The 23,355-nt window shown below is 36.1% G+C and overlaps 1 protein-coding gene across 1 annotated transcript; it reads right to left on the minus strand.

Moving 5' to 3' along the window:
* Window positions 1-392: 392 nt before the first annotated feature.
* Window positions 393-14,705, minus strand: LOC106624626 (acyl-coenzyme A thioesterase 13). Its single transcript, XM_014244383.3, has 2 exons — window positions 14,537-14,705; window positions 393-807 (listed from the first exon to the last, which is right to left on the minus strand). Exons 1-2 carry the CDS (start codon window positions 14,636-14,638, stop codon window positions 460-462), a joined length of 450 nt encoding a protein of 149 aa, XP_014099858.1. The 5' UTR covers window positions 14,639-14,705; the 3' UTR covers window positions 393-459.
* Window positions 14,706-23,355: the final 8,650 nt, after the last annotated feature.

Below are 23,355 nucleotides of genomic sequence, written 5' to 3' on the forward strand. Positions count from 1 at the left end.
GCACTAAAACATTAAAACAAAAACAAAAAACAGAAAACACCCAGCACAGCTGTGAATAAAGGGTGTACACGATCACAAACTGCAATGTTTATAAAAGTAGCAACAATATCCACCATTATGAAAGAGGACCCGGAAATATATTAGAATAATAAATGTACTCTTTAAATTAAAGCACAATATAGCATTAAAAGCACTAATACTTAGCTCTCATATGAATCACGCAATAAATAGACTAATAATTTTTAATTAAATTATTTAAATTTATTGAAATAAAAAATATACGTAATCAATGCCCAAAATTTAAAGGGCCAAAATTTTATGAACCGTACCGCATGAAGTGTTACCAGGCCAAATAAAATAAATTATTATTAAAAAAAAAGTCAATCGAAATGTAGATGTACCAGGAAATTAGTGACATTTATTTAACAATCAAGCGACTCTAAAGATTTTGGTAAATTATTAGTACTGCAGAGATTCCACAAATTTCGTTTGACTTCCTTTGGCTACAATGGCTCCATCATTTTTCTGCATTAAAACGCATTCAATAAAAGCTAGTTTTTTGCCCGCTTTTATTGTATTTGCAGAAACTAGTATTGTGTCTCCTTCTTTGGCTGCTTTTAAATAAGTGACATGCAAATCAACTGAAACACCGGGATTGCAAGGCTTAGACATTAATGCGTACGTGGTCACCATATCCACTATTGTAGCTGTGAATCCGCCATGTAAAAATCCACCGCGATTGAGATGCTCAGGTCCTACCTTGAATTCAACAGTGCATTTACCGTCAGCTCCATCGATTATTTGAACCTGGGAAAGAAACAGGATTCATTTTAAACATTAGGAGACATAAAAAGCTTAGTACTTGAATATCCTAATATGCATTTGTCTAGCTATGAAATGGGTAACAATCTTCCTATTATGCATATATAATTGCCGGAGTACAGCTGCCGTTCAACAACAGAATACCAAATTGTGGTTTTCTAGAGATTGGCGTCTACTTAGCGCAGACCCTGGCAAATTATTATTAAATTGCACAATAAAGGGCCAAAATAATGGGTAAATAGTAAAACCCGTCGGTAGAATCTAAAAATCAGGTATTACAACTATCCAAAACTTTGCAAACGGAGGAATAATCCCTTCAATGCCAAGATTTAGACGTTCTCCTAAGCTGACACAAAGATAACTGAGGAGGGTAGTGTGCCTTGTGAATTTTTTGCATAGTAAAGTTCCAAAAGACCATAAGTATTTTCATCGCCAGGAGAATTTTGAACACAGTAGGGGTTTTTTTTTTATAGAGGAGGAAATACAATTACGTATGCCAGGCCCGGAACCGCCGCGAGGAGATTTAGCTACTGTCCATCTACCCTTCCCACTGTAGTTGCCAACGTGCGATGCTCTTTTGCCTTTCTCTTGTTCCGAGTTCATCAGTGCTCAGTGATGTTGACCTTTTTCGATGGTAAAGGTTCTGTCTTTCCTCAGCAAGAACCTTAATATACAAAGTTCCGAAAATAACGCATACTGCCTCCTCAGATATTGTGTGGAAGGCGCTGGCTATTCTTAAGGCACTCAGACGATATACTGGTCCAGCTTTTCGCCATTAATCTTGGGTGTTCAGCGCGTCTGCCCAGATGGATATTCCACAAGTCAGTACTGATGTGACTACTGATGACAGTAGTAATCACCTATTCTGATGCTTTGTTGGTCACATGTTCGACTTGTTGCTTGAAATTGAGTCGGGCATCAAGCATCACTTCCATATATCGGATATAAGGTTGTATGTGATTTCTTGGTCTCCGACTTTTAGCGTGATTGTATCCACCACTTTCCTGCTAGTAATAAGCACAGCCTCGGTCTTCTGTTTAGCCAGTTGGAGGTTCACTGTATCCATCCAGCGGTTAACTCGCTCAAAAGTGATGCCAAGCATATGGTGGTCAAGGTGTTTCGTGTTGATCATTACGGCTACATCGCCCGCATATGCTACGAGTTTGACGCTTTTTGGCAGTTTCAGTCTTAGTAGGCCATCGTACATGATATTCCATAGAAGTGGGCCAAGTACTGATCCCTGGCGTACACCTCCGGTAATATCGTACTCATTTGGACCATTCCTCGTGTCGTATTTTAGGACTCTATCTGTGAAGTAGCTAGCCACTATTTTACACAGATATTCTGGCACTTTTTTCTCTCGGAGAGCTTGCATGATCCAGTCTTAGTTGGCGGAGTTGAAGGCATTTCTGATGTCTAAGGCGACTCCCAGGCAATACTTCTTTGTACCACCCTTCCACCTGGTTCGTGCAATTGTCTCCTTGGCCGTGTTAACAACCAGATTGATTGCATCCAGGGTTGATCGTCCTTTTCGGACGACTGCTTTTCTGCTAGGAGTGGATCGACTACTGCTTCAATTCTCTGATGAATGATACGGTCGATTATTTTACTCGCTGTGTCTAACATGCAAAGTGGACGGTAAGAAGACGGTTCTTCTGGGGTTTTTTTTTCCTTTGGGGAGTAGCTCCAGTCGATGCTGTTTCCACTTTCGAGGAAAAGTCCCTTCCTTCAGGCAGGTGTTGTAGACGTCAAAGAATAGCGCTGGCGCTGTTTTTATGGATTTGTGCGTTAGAGGTTGAATGGTTGTGTGCTATTCGTGTATGTTTTATTTGTAGCATGTTTTCGTTGCAGAGAGGAAATATTTGAGCGATAACTTCATCGAGTATTTCATGAAAATGTAGTTTCGTGTCCAATTTTCGTAGATAAGCGTATTTAGAGTACCTATCAATACATTAGAGATATTGTACGTTTTGTATGTGAAATACATCCATATGTATTGAAGTACCTGCTAAATTTGGTGTAGGTGTTTTGCCTAATACGTGTCTTAGTGGTTTTTGTTCATATTTATTTTCTGTACGGTTTACGCAGTAGCGTACTAATTTTTCTGTATGTTTTTAGGGTGTCCAATCACAGGTTTCTAATATTTTGATTGTTTTTTGCATTCCTAGATGCTGTGATGTCATGTAGCTTATGTTGTGTGAATACCTCTGGAAAAGCTTCAAATATTGTTTTTAATGTAGTGCGTATTTCATGCCATGTTTCTGAATCTGTGTGAAATGCTGTCATTACTTTTGGTTCCATAACTCTTGTTGCAATTTCGATTATATAGTATAACGTAGTGAATCGTATCACAAAGTGTTCGTGTTTAGGAAAAGGTGTGGTTGAGTCTAATGTATTTTTATGTGATTTAATTAATTATATTTGTGTCTTGGAGGAAGTAAATGGTGAGCTCATATTTTTTATGTGTATTCGAGTTGGTGATAATGCGAGTCGTGTTGCATCGTACATGCTATGCTATGTATTTCTTTCGTTAGTGCATTAGCTACATTTTTGTTTTTGTGAGTCATTTCAATTTTTGAAAGAATCACATGCAATGCCTGATTTAGTTGGACATAGTACACGTGGAGGGAATTATTATACTCTCTAATTTTCATCATCTCCTCTTCCAGGACGTTGATTTGGGCTGCATTGCTTAGGATTTCCTCTGACAATTATTAATGCTGGGGCATATATGTATGTTAAATCCTTCCAATTGTTTAATTGTATCTATTAGTGTAAGGGCAATTTTTTTTACCAGTTTCGGGAAAATGTTTAAGTCTACTTCGATTGGATTTACGTAGTTGAATAATTGTTCAATTACAGGAACTGGGGTACTAGAATTTCTGCTTCCACTATCGCCAGCCGCTGTTGTAATTCTGTTATGATGGTTTGCAATGCATTATAGTCTGCTGCTGTTGCCATTTTTGTATACCTATTTTATTATTTTCCACTATTTATATGTTTTACTTCCTTTATTTTGTATAGGACTATGTCCTTTCTTTTGACTGCTCCTTTAAGAATTTTATTCCTGAATAATTTTAACACTGCAGCCCCATGTTGGGCGCCAATTAATCTTTCAACAATAAAATATTATAAATAACTTATTTTCTTTGCCCTGCACATAAAGTGTGGAGCATTTTCTAATTGTTCACTTCACTGTTACACAAGTAAAACACTAAACACAAAGACAAGCCATCCTATGAAAATATATGGAAAATACCGGTTACAGCGCCCTACTTCTACCGACAGATTTTACTATTTCCCGGTTAGTTTGGACGTTTATTGTGACATTTGATAATTTGTTTACATGCAACGTATGTATGTACAGTCATTGCTTCATGCACAAACCAAATTGAGACGAACAACCATTGGCCGAAGCTTATGTATTTTGTTTTCATGTCAAAGAGTAAATGTGTCGAAGGACTGACGCGACGACAAAGGGTCACAACATTGTGCACAACAGCTTTACCTACAAACCATCATAAATATGTTTGTTTATGTATGAGCATGCATACATATCAACGAGGATTTTTGCGAGCTATGCAAAAATATTTTAGATTTGACATATATTTTAAAGCGACAAGAGCTATGCTGTAATTTTTTCACTTTTTTCTGTGTTTGGCGGTTGTCACTTTTCCCTTCCCGAAGGAACATCAGGAAGTTGTTCAATTTATGATTTTTAACTTTATATGACGAGGTTTCATATGCGCTTTTTCTAGGTTTTTGTATCATAATGATTTCGGATACCTTCCATGACATGGGGACGTACGCTCCGATAGTGTTGGCAGTGGCGCGAGTTAAGGAACGTGTTATTTATAACATTATATCACCAAAATATCGTAAGCAAACAAGCATCAAAACAACCTTATCTTTGAACCAAGATAATGTATCAAAACAACATTGAACAAAATACATCAAAACCTAATCTTAAAACAAAGGAAATATAGTAAAGCAAACAATATGTTATATAATATGTATGTAAACAAACTATCAACTAGTAATAAGTAAACATAGCATTTAGTATAAATAGCAGTAAGATCTAGGTAACAAGTTAGTGTTATGAATATCAATAAAGAGTACATATTTCGGCGCAGCTCAAAAGTATATCTTTAATGACTCATTTCGAATAGACGATATTAACGCGCGGTACAATAACGTGAAAACTCGTCACCGTTTTATATATCTTGGTTTAAAATTAAAATGCCATCTGTGCGGTGTGTTAATTTATTTGACAGTTTCTGTTATATTTGTTTAGTATTAGCTTTCTGATATGCGATTCCTATGGTATGGCGCAAGCAAAAGAACCATAGTTATGATTGTTACTTTTATTCGTGTAAATTGAAAGGGTATAATTAAAAACGCAAGCAGTCAATTTCATACCGCAATGGGTAATCAGCTCGTTGCTCGGATAACAATCTGGGTTTACCAAATTCCCTTGTATTTTGTTTTGGTGCCTCTGGTGTCTCCCCATAAAGTTCTTCTACCTCCGCTTCACATAATGTTGGGATTGATGAAGCAATTTGTTAAGTCACTTCCAAGAGATGAAAATTGCCTCTAATACTTAGTGTCAAAGTTCTTAGGACTTCACCAAGATATTAAGGAAATGGGAAAAAGATAGCAGGGAAGATGGAGTGTGTCAATGATGACAGACTATTATTGGACGTTTCATAGACTTTCCAGATGTTTCCTACAAGCGAAAATGTACCAAAAGGAGTCTCACTGGGAAAAATAAATGTGATTAGTATTTACTAATAATAATATAAAATAAAAAATTTTGTTACACAAATAATTGCGTATTAATAAACATTTTTTTTAGTGTTTTATCTTTTTTTTATGACTTAACATATTGGCTGGCAACTAAGTAATTGCGAATTTTTTTTTTAAAATCAAAGAAAATTTTTTCATGGAACTAAAAAATTTTATTCTATAATGTATTGCCCATTTTGATCAATGACCTTTTTCAATGACATCAGCATCATTATTGAAATTTCTACCATTCAAGGAGTTTTGTAAAGATCGAAACAAAAAGTAATCCCATGGTGCAAGGTCAGGACTATATGGTGGATGCGGCAAAACATCCCAACCAAGCTCGAATAATTTTTGCCGAGTGACCAAAAATGTGTGTAGCCTTGCATTGTCATAATGGAATACAACACCTTTTCGATTTATCAATTCGGGCCGCTTTTCTTCAACTGCATTGTTTAATTTCGTTAGTTGTTCAATGTAGACAACAGAACTGATCGTTCGGTTGGGTGGTAAGAGTTCAAAGTAGACAATTCCTTTATAATCCCACCAAACTGATAACAAAACCTTCTTTTGATGAATACCAGCTTTTGATGTTGTTTGAGCTGGTTTACCTGGGGTGCTTCACGATCTTTTCCGCTCGATATTGTTGTAAACAACCCATTTTTCAATGCCAGTTATCATTCGTTTCTTTAGTAAATCGCAGCTGGTAATGCGTTGCGTTAAATGCGTCTCTTTCAATTCGTGAGGAACCCATGTATCGAGTTTTTGAACATAGCCAAAGTCAAGATGCTCGATTAGAATCGGATACCGTGCTGATCTCCATTTTCGAGAGTAAAATTCAATACCTCAGAAAAGTTATGGATGTTCTAAACAATAAAATAATAAACAGTAATCACATCAAGCTTTTGAAAATTGTATATTTTCAAATGGACAATTTTTACACAAAGTACGTAGAGAGAATTTTCTCTCTTGAAGTTGACGAATTGTACCTTGAAATTATTGCGGAATATTACAAGGCGCTTGAAAATTGTAAAAAAATATTACAAGAAGAGCCCGAAATCAAGGAAGGCGAGCTACGCGTGGAAGATATTACCTTTGAGAAACTACGCTTAGAAAACATTACCTTTGAGAAGGAAAATATATTTGAGGATGCAGCTCAAGTAATTTATGAAGATCTTTCATATATAAAATTTCCTAAAGTAATAGATGTTGAAGTTGATGTCACAATGGAAGAGCACGACCCAATAGTAGCTGATGACGAGTCAATAAATCCAACGCAACACGACCACAAGCAATGCAGGCTGGCAGAAGTAAAAGAAGAAACTAATATTACAACGTTTAAAGATGAGGATGCAGCTCAAGTGATCGAACACATTTATGAAGACCTTACATATATAAAATTTCCAAAAGAAATGGATGTTGAAATTGATGCAAAAGCAAAGAAAGAACGAGTGATTACACCAACTATAGAAAGAGAAGACATCAAGTGGCATTTTATATCCTCGGAGAGTCCCCACTTTGGAGGAATTAGGGAGACTGGTTATGTTGTCATAGACACAACATTGGATCCTGATCCTCCTGATGAAGAGCCATATGAAGATATGGAAATTAAAGTCTCCGACGATGGAGGCATAACAAATAAAGATGACTTAGATGATTTTAAGTTTGGTACTACAATCAAAAAGAGACGTTCTCAACGTGGTGCTGATGGTAGACCAAGTAGACGCAAATCAACGGCCGCAACAACACGGAACCCAAAGCCCAAAGAGAAGAAACGTATGAGACGTCCGCCAAGCAGTGAGGAGGAGTATGGTAAGTCACAAATAAAGAAGGGTAAAATCAAGGGTACACCGCCGTCTGATGAGAGAGAGAGAAGACCGACAGAATACCTTTGCGACGAATATGAAGAAATAGTTACAAGTATATTATCACTAATACAACACAGGAAGGCGCATAGTAATCGTGAAATGTTATTTGAAATGTCAAGATTTAAATGGCAGAAAGACGAATATGCAGCCACCAGCTACGACGTCACTTAGTTGACGAACATGACACGACTACATGCTGCGGGCATCTTTCCAGCCGTCACTTTGTCGCCCTGGAGTATGTTCAAAAATGAACATGTGCGTTAGGGCCACAAGGGCCCCACTTAGACGGCGTGCAGCAATAAATTTAGTTTTATTATTTTTCATATTAAGATAAGAAACATGTTAGAATATACAGTCCACTAATCCTAAATATGTATACTCAAATATATTTAACAGGCATACATACATACATAAGCAAACACAAACAAATATACACTCATATGATAACTTGTAGACCTAAGATATATATTTAGGCAATTGATTACAAGTGCACATGTGCACTTGAAAACAATTCCATAACATGTAGCATAAACAATGTGCTACATACATACGGACATACACACACACACATGTATTGAGTTGTACTTAAAAACAACCCTATGTGGTGTGCATGCCACATACACATATACATATATATACATTTAATTAGATAGTAAGATTTGTAAATAGTATATAAGCCATCCATTTCATAAAATAAAATTAGAATGAATAAGTTCTCAGCTCAATGAAGTCTTTTTCTGTCCCCCACCAGCGGTAAGGCAATTAGAATCTTCAGTGAGTTTAATAATTGGTCTTACAAATCAATTATACAAATGTGAAAATCATTGCTTATCGAACAAAACACATAAATTAGTGTATACATAAAACTAATATAAATACACAAAATATACGTACTCCAAATACTAATGCACACAAGCAGCAACCGATAAGATAGTATCATGTGTGTGTACGTATGTATATAAGTGCGTTAGATGCACTAAGTCACACAGTGAATCTAAACAGTTGTAAAATATCAATGCATTGGTATCTGAAGTATGCAATAAAAATAATATACATATTTACGCATATGTACTTTTAAGCATACACATATACAAATATACCTAGTAAAGAGATTAGAATTAAAAAATGTATTTAAGAAAGAAGTTTTAATAAATTAAAGAGTTTTTCTGTACAGTGCTGAAGGCTTCACCGCTTCATGCGAAGCAGCATGCTTACAGAGCAGGCAGATCAACAAATACTGCTCTGTATCAACTAGCCTCGGAGATCCAGAGTTCGTTAGATGGTGGTGAGGTGATGTTATGCGCCTTCCTTAACAACGAAGGTGCTTTTAACAATACGTCTCAGGTAGCGTGTCAAGAGCACTGGAGAAAAGAAGTGTGGCAGTACCAGTATGCAGATGGATCACAGCCGTACTGCGCATCAGGGTAGCTGAAACCTCAGTAGGAGATACTAAAATTCGTCTTCGCACAACAAGAGGTTGCTCACAGGGGGTTCTTGTTTTTGTTGTAGCGGCAGAAAGTCTACTTGCCCACAGGGTGGAGTGCTATCCTCCCTACTTTGGAGCCTAGTTGTGGACGATCTCCTTGAGCTGCTAACTAACAATGGAATCCGCTGTCAGGGATATGCGGATGACATTATTTTAGCTAGGGGTTAATTTGTAGACACACTCTGCGATATCGTACAGGCTGGAAAAGCGATGGTGGAATCTGGTTGGCCTAAACATCAACCCATCTAAAACTACCAGGCCTCAGATATCTATCCCTTGACGGCAGTGTTGAAGATGGCCAGCACGGTCAAGTACCTGGGCCTCACGCTGGATTCCACTCTACGGTGGAAGCAGCACGTGGACCTGATCCTAACCTGTGCAACCAACTAGCTGGGAAATCCGATGGGTGCTCCCCAAGGACTATCAGGTAGATGTACACCATGATCGAAAGACCGATTATCACATATGGAGCGGTGGCTTGGGTTTCTAAAGCATCGTAGACTTAGGTAGAACAATGCGTACGTGTCCGACTGCAGTACTGGAAGTAATACTGGAACTTATACCGCTACATATGGTAATCAAACAAACAGCCAAACAGACTCTCCTCCAAATGAGAGCAGAGGGAGTTGGCAGAGGGAAGGTAATCTCGTCCCAGCAGATGAAGGCGCTAAGTGAGGAAATGCCACTGGGCCTTCTCCCAAAGGAACAGCATTACCAAAGCTTCACCGTTCCCACGACAGTCGGGTCTACGTAACCGGAACGGCCCCGGATTTATTCCGGCCAAGGACTGTCAATTCGGTAGAATTCTGCCGCTACAACAACAACCAAAGCTTCACTAAGAAGTTCAAAGTTAACCTTGGCAGTAAGGCGGAATGGAATGATTCATCGCTGGACCTGCTGCTAAGGGAAAGCACTATCAAGTCGCTGGGCCAAGCACCAAACTCTCCATTCCCATGGGAAGTTTTCCAAGTATTTTCCGGAAACCCCAGAACATCTGTTAATGAACTGCACAGCAGTCTGCAGAATCAACGCCCTGGGATCCATGTTTCCAAACAGGGATTGTATCGCTTCACTAGCACCAAGCAGAATATTGGAGTTTATCAATATGATCTGGCTAGATGAGTCGATATGACTTAGGGGAGGGCACAATAGACCATAGGTCGCGGTGCATACCTCAAAACTAATATATCTATCTATCTATCTTTATTTTATATTATGCACTTATTATACACTAAAACTTCCCTTCATTGTTTCTACATATTTATTTTATATCAATTATTTCATATTTGCATTTTTTTTTGTACACAATTTTCGTAATATGAACAGTAAGAAATGGGCTGTATGTTTACAATTAATAAGTGTTGCCATATCCACACGAATGATAGCGATCAAAATAAATATAAATAATATAAAAAATACCCTCTACATAATATTATCATCTAAATTTTCCATTTTAATAAAAGAAAAGTGTTTTAAGGATTATAAGTATGTTTTATTGACTCTATTCGCTGCGTATGGGTTTTTTATTTTGGTTAGGTTTTCTTTCTGCATTGGCAGCCTTCCGCCGCGCTTCAAAAACATAACATTGACCGATCCAACACCGGGGTGGTCGTTATACCTTTCGCGTATTACTTGTTTCTGCATTGGCGGCTTTCGGCGGCGCTTCAAAAAAATAACCCCGGCCGATCCAACACCGTGATTTATCAAGAGAAGGGAACGAAAAGAATTGTGATATTATGGTTATTTGGTACTCTTTTAGGGAAAACTTTAGTTTAGCATCCCACGATTTCAGAGTTAAGAGGGGTATGGTTGGATAGAGGAAATTCTTCAGATCTCGAATATATATAATTATTGCCGCCGGAAACTTATTGTTTTCGAGATTTTTGCATTTTAAGTTGAATATTTCACAAATTTTATTTTACAATTTCTCGATTTATGGTTATCTTTTCTTTTATATTATGCACTTATTACACACTAACACTTCACTACAATGTTTCTACATATTTATTTTATATTAAATATATTATATTATATTAAATAGTTAAGTATTTGCTTTAAATAAGCATTTAATTTTTACACAATTTTCGTAATATGAACAATAACAAATGGGTTCCATGTTGTCAGATAATAAGTGTTGCCATATCCAAACGGGTGAAAGCAATCAAAATAAATAAAAAACTTAATCACCCTCTACAAAATATTATTAATTAAACTTAATTTTCCATTTTAAAAATTTTCCAAATTTTCAAAATCTTCACTGTTATTATAATTATCCTTAATAAAAATTGAAGTTTATAGAGAGTGATATATTCTCTTTAACATTACTTTTTTTTTGTTAAGATTTTTTATTTGCACTGGCGGCTTTCGGCCGCGCTTCAAAAAAATAATCCCGATCTGTCCAACACCGGGGTGTTCATAATTCAATCGCGTCAAACTCCTTTCTGCCGCGCTTCAAAAAAATAACCCTGGTCGGTCCAACACCAGGGTGTTCATAATTCAATCGCGTCAAACGGCCTTCGGCCGCGCTTTAAAAAAAAAAACCCTAGCCAATCCAATACCATAATGTATCAATAGAAGGGAATGAACAAAATTATAGTTCATGTATTTGGGGTATAATCCTCTTTTATTGTTCATTTTAATTCGCTTTCAAAATATATATTTATATCGGACAACAGGGAACGCATTTGTTATTGTTCATATTACGAAAATTGTGTAAAAATTAAATGCTTATTTAAAGCAAATATTTAAATATTTAATATGAAATAAATATGTAGAAACATTGAAGTGAAAAGTGAGTGTATAATAAGTGCATAATATAAAAGAAAAGATAACCATAAATCGAGAAATTGTAAAATGAAATTTGTGAAATTTTCAATTTAAAATGCAAATATCTCGAAAACTATAAATTTCCGGTGGTAATAATTATATATATTCGTGATCTGCAGAATCTCTTCTATCCAACCATACCCCTCTTAACCCTGATCGTGGGATGCTAAACTAAAGCCCACCCCTCTTTTATTATTTATTTTAATTCGTTTGCAAAATATAAACATATATATTTATATATATATATACATATAATAGATATGGCAACTTATTATTTGTGGGTCGGCTTTAGAATAACGTCCCACGCTTTCGTGGATAAAATGGGTATGGGCGGATAGAGGAGATCCTCCACATCAAGAATATATATAGATATAGTTGCGGGAAACTTATAGTTTTCGAGATATTTACGTTTAAAGTTGAAAATTTCAACTATTTAAAGTACGTATTTTTGCGATTTAAAATGAATTATACACTTATATTTTTCACTTTTATATCCACTAACACTTGACTAATTCGTTTTTAAAATTTTTTTTTATATTAGATGCTGCAAAAATAGCTATATTTCAATATTTAAATCATTCTTCAATTTTATTAATTTTGACAATAACAAAATGGTTGTGAATGTCAAAACATCAGTGTTGCCATACTAATATATTTTGTAACCAAAGAAAAATAAAATAAACAGAGATTGTACCCTAGATACAGGAAACAACGCAAAAAGAATTTCTGCGCGTTAAAACTTTGGAACACCCCGGTGTTGGATCGACCAGGGTTATTTTTTTTGAAGCGCGGCCGTAGGCCGCCAACCCAAAAACGAGTTCTGCGCAAAAAAACCTTGATACACCTCGGTGTTGGACCGACCAGGGTTATTTTTTTGAAGCGCGGCCGAAGGCCGCCAACCCAAAAACGAGTTCTGCGCAAAAAAACCTTGATACACCCCGGTGTTGGACCGACCAGGGTTATTTTTTTGAAGCGCGGCCGAAGGCCGCCAACCCAAACACGAGTTCTGCGCAAAAAAACCTTGATACACCTCGGTGTTGGACCGACCAGGGTTATTTTTTTAAAGTGCGGCCGAAGGCCGCCAACGCAAAAAGAAATTCTGCGCGAAAAATATTTTGATACATCCCGGTGTTGGACCGACCAGGGTTATTTTTTTGAAGAGCGGCCGAAGGCCGCCAACGCTAAAATGAGTTCTGCGCAAAAAAACCTTGATACACCCCGGTGTTGGACCGACCAGGGTTATTTTTTTTGAAGCGCGGCCGAAGGCCGCCAACCCAAAAACGAGTTCTGCGCAAAAAAACCTTGATACACCGAGGTGTTGGACCGACCAGGGTTATTTTTTTAAAGTGCGGCCGAAGGCCGCCAACGCAAAAAGAAATTCTGCGCGAAAAATATTTTGATACATCCCGGTGTTGGACCGACCAGGGTTATTTTTTTTAAGCGCGGCCGAAGGCCGCCAACCCAAAAACGAGTTCTGCGCAAAAAAACCTTGATACACCTCGGTGTTCGACCGACCAGGGTTATTTTTTTAAAGTGCGGCCGAAGGCCGCCAACGCAAAAAGAAATTCTGCGCGCAAAATATTTGGATACATCCCGGTGTTGGACCGGCCAGGGTTATTTTTTTGAAGCGCGGCCGAAGGCCGCCAACGCAAAAAGAAGTTCTACAAGAAAAAAGTAATATTGTCATAGAGGGTATAACATAATACTTAACATCAATGCTTTGTAATAGTTTATTTCTCTAGGTTTTTGGATTCCTGGATTTGGGGTATTATCTGTTTTAATTTCTTTCAGTTCAATTACAAAAGATGTCGATAAGGTAACACTGGTTATTTGAAATTTTGCAACCCTTTTGTTATTGTCAGAATTAATAGAATTTAACAATAATTTACTTATTGAATTAAACTATTTTTGCACTATATAATGTAAAATAAATGTGTACAATCGAATTAGTGAAGTGTTAGTGGATATAAAAGTGGAAAATATAAGTGTATAACTCATTCGAAATGGGAAAAATGCGTACTTTAAATAGTCGAAATTTTGAACTTTAAACCCAAATATCTCGAAAACTATAAGTTTCCCGCGGCTATATCTATATATGTTCTTGATCTGGAGGATCTCCTCTATCCGCCCATACCCATTTTATCCCCGAAAGCGTGGGACGTTATACTAAAGTTTTCCCTTATTTGTCAACATGGAACCCATTTGTTATTGTGGATACAACGAAAATTGTGTTCAAAATAAAATGCTTATTTCAAGCAAATATGAAAATAATTGATATAAAATAAAATGTAGGAACAATGTAGTGTAGTGTTAGTGTATAATAAGTGCATAATATAAAAGAAAACTTACCTATATTGCAAGATAAAATTTGTCAAAATTTCTACCTTAAATGCCAATATCTCGATTTCCGGCAAGTATAATTACATATATTTCTGATATGGAGAATCTTCTCTATCCAACCATATCCCTTTTAACCCTGAACTCGTAGAACAGTATACTAAAGCCGACTTCATTTTTGAGGCCTCCTGCGTTTTGGGACCTAAACTATACATTTACCATTAACCCATAAACCTTTATTTTATTCTTTATCCAGATTCACAGTTTCGCCGATCAATAAATAGCACTCAATAAGTTTAGGAAGAGGTAGTTGATAATAAGAATCAGCTACCCAAATTGCCTTCATACACTACAGAGTTAAACCATTAGGCTACGAAGCTATTTTCATATTTTGGTAGAAAACTTTTTTCACCTTTTTCAAAGTGCTCTCGAACCCAGTTGATTTAGATATTATGCTTGTTATAGCTTTAATAAAATCGACACCTTTTTTGTTTGTTGTCGCCATTTTTACCATTGTTAATAAATTCGCAAGTGACCTATCCCAAGATTTTGACTAATCCACACGCACTAAAGTCACACTTGGAACGGGTTGCTAACTAATATTATACTACTAAAACGTCCAATTGACTCAAATCTGCTACGGTGTGTTGCCGTGTTCTGCTTTAAAATTTATAAATTTAATAATGTTTTTATTACATATTCAAATAGTTTTCGATTCTTAAAGATTAAATTTACATTTAATAAGTATATCGCTGTGGGTGGTTTAGAATATTTTGGGGTGGGCTTTAGTTTAGCATTCCACGATTTCAGGGTTAGGAGGGGTAAGGTTGGATATGCATTTTAAATTGAAACTTTCAAAAATTTTATTTTACAATTTCTCGATTTATGGTTATCTTTTCTTTTATATTATGCACTTATTATACACTAACTTTTCACTTCAATGTTTCTATATATTTATTTTATATTAAATATATAAGTATTTGCTTTAAACAAGCATTTAAGTTTTACACAATTTTCGTTATATGAACAATAACAAATGGGTTCCATGCTGACAGCTAACAAGTGTAGCCATATCCAAACGGATGAAAGAAATCAAAAAAAATAAAAAACCCAATCACCCTCTACAAAATATTATGAACTTAATTTTTCATTTTAATAAAAGAAAAAGGTTTTATGGCTTAAACGTATGTTTTTAAGTGACAGGGTTAATTTTTTGAAGCGCGGCCGAAGGCCTCCAGTGCGGAAAGAAGTTTGATGCGATTGAATTATGAACACCCCGGTGTTGGACCGACCAGGGCTATTTTTTTAAAGGGCGGCCGAAGGCCGCCAGTGCAAATAAGAAATCTCAACCAAAAAAAAGTAATGTTAACGAGGGTATATCACTCTCTATAAACTTCAATTTTTATTAAGGATTATTATAATAACAGTGAAGATTTTGAAAATTTGAAATATGAATACATATGGCGTAAAAATATAGTAAATCAGAATTATGATCCATTTGTGAAATTATCAGATGCAAAAAAACATACGTTTAAGCCATAAAACCTTTTTCTTTTATCAAAATGAAAAATTAAGTTCATAATATTTTGTAGAGGGTGATTGGGTTTTTTATTTTTTTTGATTTCTTTCATCCGTTTGGATATGGCAACACTTATTATCTGACAACATGGAACCCATTTGCTATTGTTCATATTACGAAAATTGTGTAAAAATAAAATTCTTATTTAAAGCAAACATTTAAATATTTAATATAACATATATATGTAGAAACATTGTAGTGAAAAGTTTGTGTATAATAAGTGCATAATATAGAAGAAAAGATAACCATAAATCGAGAAATTGTAAAATAAAATTTTTGAAATTTTCAACTTAAAATACAAATATTTTGAAAACTGTAAGTTTCCAGTGGCAATAATTGTATATATTCGTGATCTGGAGAATCTCCTCTATCCACCCATACCCCCCTTAACCCTGAAATCGTGGGATGCTCAACTAAAATTTTCCCATATTTGAGTAGTGAAGAAAAGCAAAAAATATATAATAACCTTCGAAAATATTCGTGAAAGCTTTCATTAATATGCTCCATTACATATATATGTTCACAAACAAGTTGTTAAAGTACATTCCTTTTATTTAAATCTCTGTGTAAAAAAAGGCAGATTCCATCAGGTAATCTCATCTGTTTCACATAGATAGGAAAACAGCTGATTCTGTAGTTGTAGATTTTTACAAAAATGTCTACAGTATATTTTTAGGATATTTTTTGCATGAACTATACTCGACTAAGTTTAGGCCATCGACAGGCAATGGCTTTTATCATGATACTTTTATTGCTGTGTAGAAGTCTCCAAACAAAGAGTTGCCCAATGTCAAAGATAGATATATAGTAATTATTGTAGTGTGTTACAACCGAATTTTCAATTTTTGTTCTAACGCAAATGGATTTCTATACCACAATAGCGTTCAAGACATTGTATAAGCTTATAGATTTATGCAATGGTTCAAGAAACCATTGATATTATTTGTTGTTGTGTAATGGTCTACGATAGATTACATTGAACACACCCAGCGCCTTAGCTCTTCTGCTAAAATCATAAATTTTCCGTCACTTTGACATGTAAAAAATATTAAAATTCAAAATAAACGCAAAAATTAGAATCAAATATTAGAGAAAAGGTTGTTACAAAGCCCAGGAAATCAAGCTTGTGTAGTATTTGGTCCCTCTAAATGCCCGTAGAGATAAAGTAAGATATTTCCTTCCTCTCTTCAAGTAAGAAAATACGAGGTGTTTTAAAAGGCAAAATGGAAGGCAAAGCCAATTGAAATGTTGACTGTGGCATTCGGTGAGTCCACTTTGTCTCAAAATAGTGTTTATAAGTGGTACAAGCGCTTTACAAAAGGCCGAGAAGATGATGATGATGAGCATCCTGGATGTGCGACACGCCAACAAGCAAAGAAAACATCGAAACAGTTAAAAAAATGGTTCTTGAAAATCATCAAGTCACTATTAGGGAAGTTTCAGAGAGTGTTGGCATATCAATCTAGCCCTGCCATTAAATTTTCTCTAATGTTTTGGGCATGAAACGTATAGCAGCGATGTATGTTCTGAAATGTCTAAATTTTGAATAAAATCAATGTCGTATTAGTATGGCTTAGCAGTCCCAAAACCAAAACCAAAAGCGTAACCATGCCTAATCTCCCTGCGACTTTTTCTATTCCCAAAACAGAAGAAATCAATGAAAGGAAAGTGTTTTGGCACAATTGATGAGATCAAGTCAGAATCGAAGAAAGAGCTGATGGCCATACCGAAAAGCGCATTTCAGAAGTGCTTCGAGGATTGGAAAAAGCGTTGGCACAAGTGTATTGTATCCGAGGGGGATTAATTATGCAGTCGCATAAATAAAATTTTTATTAAATCGATATGCTTTTTCCATTCTGAGTGGAATAATCGATTATTATCAAAACGTTCAACTAAAATGTGCTGAAAAGCTTAAATTTTCATTGACACTTTTTTTGTACTGGATTTAATAATTTTTGTGAAGTAGCTTTAAGTAAATAAGAACAAAATGTATAAATAAAAGTAAGTTAAAAAAAGAGAGAATTATTTTTCAAAGTACCCTCGTTAAAAAGGGAATAATCGATCCTGATTCCAAAAATTTGAGCACAAGTGATATCCTCAGCAGGACAAAAGGAGAAAACTACTAAGTATCCCTAGCCATGAAATTATCGACAGTGGCGTCTCGAATAAAATTTCTTTAGCAATCAAGAATCCTTACGAGAGGAGAAAAGTAAAGCTAAAAATCGGCAACACATAAACGTGTACAAAAAATAGAAATAAAAACAATTAAATAAACAGCAGGAACCGCAGTAATATTTATAAGGTATTAGTAATATTTATAAATTATTTTATTCTAAAACTAGTTTTTGATTTAGTAGAAATATTTGAATTTTCTTGTGAAATAATTGCAAATGATAACAAGAAACCAAAGTCCAAATTTGATAAAAAATCGTAGCTTACAAGTAATCTAAAATAAAAATGTATAAACTTTATACAACCCATAAGCTAATTAAAATATAAAAAATTCAGTAAAAAAAAGTTAAGATGAAAAAATAAAAAATTTAAATTGAGGAATTGCACGCTAAACCGAAGCGTTGCCAACGAGGGACAAGAGACGAGAATACAACTTTCCTCGTTTTAAGTGACAGTTTATACTGAAACAACGAAGCGCAGAAAGCAAAGAGTATGCTTCAATGAACGCTTTGCTTTCAGTTTTTTTCTGTAATAAAAATGGCGACTGTTGCTTGGCTTCGCGTCGAAAACTTTTAATGTAAACAACAGTATTAAAAACGGTAGCGATGATCCAGGTTTCAAAAAAGAAGGAAAAAGTACACCAAAATACGAAGGGTTGTATTATTATATTTGTGAATAAATTGATACTAATTTGCACAAAGCCTTTAACACTTATTTCCGAATAAAGCAAGGAAAATGTGATGAAAAAGGTTTACAAATTTAAAATTTATTAAAATCTTTTAATACAAGTAACTTGAACTTTAACAAATTAAATTAAATATTCCGCAGAGAAAAAGTCGAAAAAGTGATGTTCACTTCGCAGGTTAACGATGACGGCGGACGGTCGAAAAGTTGCACACAGGAGCTTTCGTATCAAAAATGTTGACTTGGCGCTCAGGCCTATGGACGAAACGAATGATATATAGCGAATGAGAATGGTATGTTGTGTTGTCCTGTGTGGTGTCATCTGGTGTGGGGTGAAATTCCTTGAGTGTTCACAAGTGTGGTGAGTTTCATTAAGGTGTGTCAGTTTTTCCCGAGTAGAGCGGTGCACTTGGAGGAGGGAGTTAAAACTCATTTAAACATCCTGGGCCCCCTAGGCGAATATTTTGCCTAGTATTACACGTATATGCTTATATTGCATGTATTTCGGCGTACTGCTGGTTGAGTAGCCGAGGGCGCGGCATACATGGTGATATAGTTATATCTATATTTACGTGTATGGGCAGAACGCATATTCGGTATGCATTTTGCTGTGCGTGCAAAAGATATGTAACTTAATTTTGCGGGTTTTGAGGTTGTATGTGCTTTTCATACTTATTGTATTGCGGTTGTTTCTTTTATAATTTTATTATCTGTATTGTTTGTTGAAAATTTCTTTACCATCGGTTTATTACGGTTAGCGACTCCACGCCTGGCTCAGATATGGCCAGAATGGGTGCTCCTTTGAAACCTTGAAGAGGGATCTTGCGAGGGTGAGATTTGTGATTTTCACTCACTTTTTTGAAGTGAGATTTACAACTTTTACAAATGTTTCCCATAAACTACCCGTTTGATGAGCGCTTAGATAGTTTCTATAAGTGCGACCTTTGCTTTTTGTAAGTCTGGGTGCGACACTGTATCACATTGTAAATATGGAGATCCCTTAACTTTATTTTTGAAGTTTTATACATTATAAAAATGTTGTCAACTATCAAGCACTATAGAGGTGTCGATTTTTCGGCTTTCTTAGGACAATTTTGTTATATGTTATGTTAAGTGCGATTTTAGCAAGTAGTAGCGCGCCACATAACTCAAGATTTTTGAAGCAGGATTTTTGTATCATTATTGGCTGGAGCCATCCTGCGGGGTCGAAAAGTTACATATTTGTGTTTTTAAACCTGATCTTTTCAGAAAGGACTCTGACTTGATTTTTTCTGCCAATTCGTGGAGTGTTGGAACATTGGGAATTTAGTGGTAGTCGTATGACGTACCGGCCATTATTTGATCTAGTAGTTGTGGATTTGTAAAAGTCTTCACATTACTGATCTTCAGGGGTTGCGATTGATATGGGGGGGAGCTCTTCTAACTCCCAAAATTTCCTTAATTGTGAATGAAGGTATTCTTTAGAGTATTCGTCAACTTGAGTTGTTGTTGTGGAAACTGGTTCTGTAACTAGTCCACTTAGGATCCAGCCGAAAATAGTATTTTGTGCCAATAGTTTGTTTGAAATTTTCTCAACACCCTCGAGTATTATCTGAGGTATGAGATCGCTGCCTAATAGAAGGTCTATTTGAGCGGGAGTGTTGCAGTTGGAATCTGCTAGCTTTAGGTGTGAAACCTTTTGCCAATGCTTGCTATTTATGTTATAGCTTGGAAGCATATTTGTAAGTTGCGGTAAGACTATAGCTTCTGCTTGTATGTGCTTATCCGCTTGGTGGGAAATTAGGGTAATGGGGCAGATTTTATTTGAGTTTTGGACTACTCTTCCGCCCATTCCCGTAATTTCAAAATTGGCTAGTTTTGTTGGCAGTTGTAGCCTATTTTGAGCCCTAGACGCTATGAAAGATCGTTGTGATCCTTGGTCTATTAAGGCCCTAAGTTTAAACAGTTCTCCTCGGTGTTCGATGGAGATGACTGCTGTGGGTAGTAATACCCTATTTTGTATTTCACTGTGTAGCGTTTGAGTTTTTTGTGCCTTTGAGCAACATGGTGTCTTTTGGCAATTTTTGGGATTTCGGTTTTTGGGAGTTGTTGTTACCACTAAACCTGTGGTTCTTTTTGTATAAGCGCTTCTTTGGGGTGATATGGGAAATTCGCTGTAATGAAGCATTGAGTGGTGTCTTTTGTGACAATATAAGCAATTGAACTTGCTTTTGCAATTTTTATACTTATGCGCATGCGACAAGCAATTTGTACAAAGTCTTTTTGATCTGACCAAATTATTTCGTTCGTTAACTTTTAAGTTTTTAAACTTCTCGCAAGATTTTAGTTTATGCCCTCTCGTGCATAGTTCGCATGACGTATGATTATTTTGTTCGGATGTGAACGATTGAGACTTGTAAAAGCTTCTCTTTAATTTATTTTTGCTACTAGCTTGGGGTCTATTGAAGCTTCTTTTTTGGTCGTGTTGTACATTTTTTGTTTTAATTAGCTTTTTGTCTACCCTTTCAGCGATTTCGTATTGGGTAGTTAGAAAGTCTTTCATTTGTAGCCACGTGGGGCATTTCTTTCGTGATGAGAGCGATTGCTCCCATAAAAGTAACGATTTTTCTGGTAATGCGGCAGTGCATATGTTTACCAGTATAGGGTCCCAGCTGTCTGTGGGAATATTTTGTGTCGATAAAACCGACAAACAGTTTGAAACAGTGGATTGTAGTCTTATAAACTCTTCACTGGTTTCTTTTTGAATCTTAGGCAAGGTTATTAGTGTCGTTACTTCTTATAATATTCTTTCATTTTCATATCTTGCTTTTAGAGCTTCCCAAGCCAAATTGAAATTGTCGTCATTAAGTGCGAACTGTTTGACTATTACGCCTGCTTGACCTTGCGTTTTGTATCGGAGGCGATACAATTTTTGCGCTTTTGATAATTTTGGATGGTTGATGTAAACGGCAGTGAACATGTCCCGGAAGGACGGCCATTCTTCATAACCTCCATAAAATATTTCTGTGTCACATGCGGGCACCTCGAGATGGATGCCTGAACTTGCCTCTTGATTTTGTACTTGTGGCAGCTCTACTCTCGGATGTGGAGTAGGTGCAATAGCTTTTATTAGCTTTAATTGATCAGAAATCTTAGCTTTTGTTTCTTCGTACTGGTCTAAGCAGTTTTCGTATAGTGCGTAAGCCGACGATTTAAAATCGTGTGGTAGATCTGAATTGTCATAATCTACTATGGCGTCATGAGCCGTTTGGAGACGAGTCCAAAAATTGTCAATATTTTGTTTTTTTATTTCCAATAACGATTCAGAGATGTCTTGAATCGGTGAAGATGAAAATCGAGTGCAGTAGCGTGTTAATCTGTCACTCTCAGAAATGAATTTGGTGGCACACATATTTTTGCCTTTTATTTGCTATGTGGTAACCTGTCTTGCGCGTGTAGCTTCTGCAGGTGTAATTTGATTTTTATCGTCATTAACCATTTTTGTTATGTTATTTACCGAATACTCTTTTACGTATACTTGTATACGAGTTTTTTTCGGACTAGATAAATATTTAAATGCGAAATAAATTTTTTAATTTGTAAATTATTTTAAATATTTTGTTGTGAGTGTAATTTAAATTTTCTTAATTTTATTATTAAGAATCGCTCTTTTAATTTAACAATATTTTTTATGTCCTTATTGTTGATGTATTTAGGTACACCCTAATACACGGACTTGTTAGTATATATTTATGTGCTCGTGAAATTGAGAGCTCGTTGAAGAGATCAATACACTTTGTATATAAGTATGCACGGATTGTTTGTGCGTATGTATGTATATTTTCTAATGCAATTGAGAGCTCGTTGTAGAGATCAATTTGCTTTTACTTTTGTGTACGCAATCCTGCTTGTTTGTTACAAGGGGTATTGCGGGATGTATGCCAATTGTGGACTTTGAAAATATGTACAATTATAATTGTATATGTTTTAATATGTATATATATTTAAATATTATTTTTGTTTGTGTGCAATTGAGAGCTCGTTAGAGAGATCAATGCGTTTTTGTTTGATTCGCAATCCTGCTTGCTTGTGTTTTAACAAGATCAAGAGGTTTTGCTTGAATAGATGTACATATGCGTATGTATATATATTTATATATATATAAGGTTGGAAGGTATCTCCCTTCCGCTTTTTTGCTCTTCATTCAATGCTTTATAAAAAGTGTTACAGTGATCGGATTTAATTAAAATATGCGTCGTTTTGTTCGATGATCTGTTTTTGAGTTCAACTTCACACCACCAAGGGCATTCGCCATGGACAGGAACAGGTGGTAATCACTTGGCGCTACGTCCGGGCTATATGGTGGATGCGATAAAACCTCCCATCCGAGCTCCCGTAGCTTCTGACGAGTCATCAACGAAGTGTGTGGTCTGGCGTTGTCCTGGTGGAACACTACACCCTTCCTGTTGGCCAATTCTGGACGCTTCTGGTCGATCGCCTGCTTCAAGCGGTCCAGTTGTTCGCAGTAGATGGTAGAATTAAGCGTCTGGCCATATGGGAGCAGCTCATAGTGGATGATTCCCTTCCAATCCCACCAAACACACAGCAAAACCTTCCTGGCCGTCAATCCCGGCTTGGCCACTGTTTGGGACGATTCACCGGCCTTCGACCACGACCGTTTTCGCTTGATATTGTCGTATGTGATCCATTTTTCGTCGCCAGTCACCATCCGCTTCAAGAATGGGACGAGTTCGTTCTGTTTCAGCAGCATATCGCAGGCGTTGATTCGGTCCAGAAGGTTTTTTTGCGTCAAATTA

The sequence above is a fragment of the Bactrocera oleae genome, chromosome 6 (assembly GCF_042242935.1).
Source record: "Bactrocera oleae isolate idBacOlea1 chromosome 6, idBacOlea1, whole genome shotgun sequence".
Taxonomy (NCBI): Eukaryota; Metazoa; Arthropoda; class Insecta; order Diptera; family Tephritidae; genus Bactrocera; species Bactrocera oleae.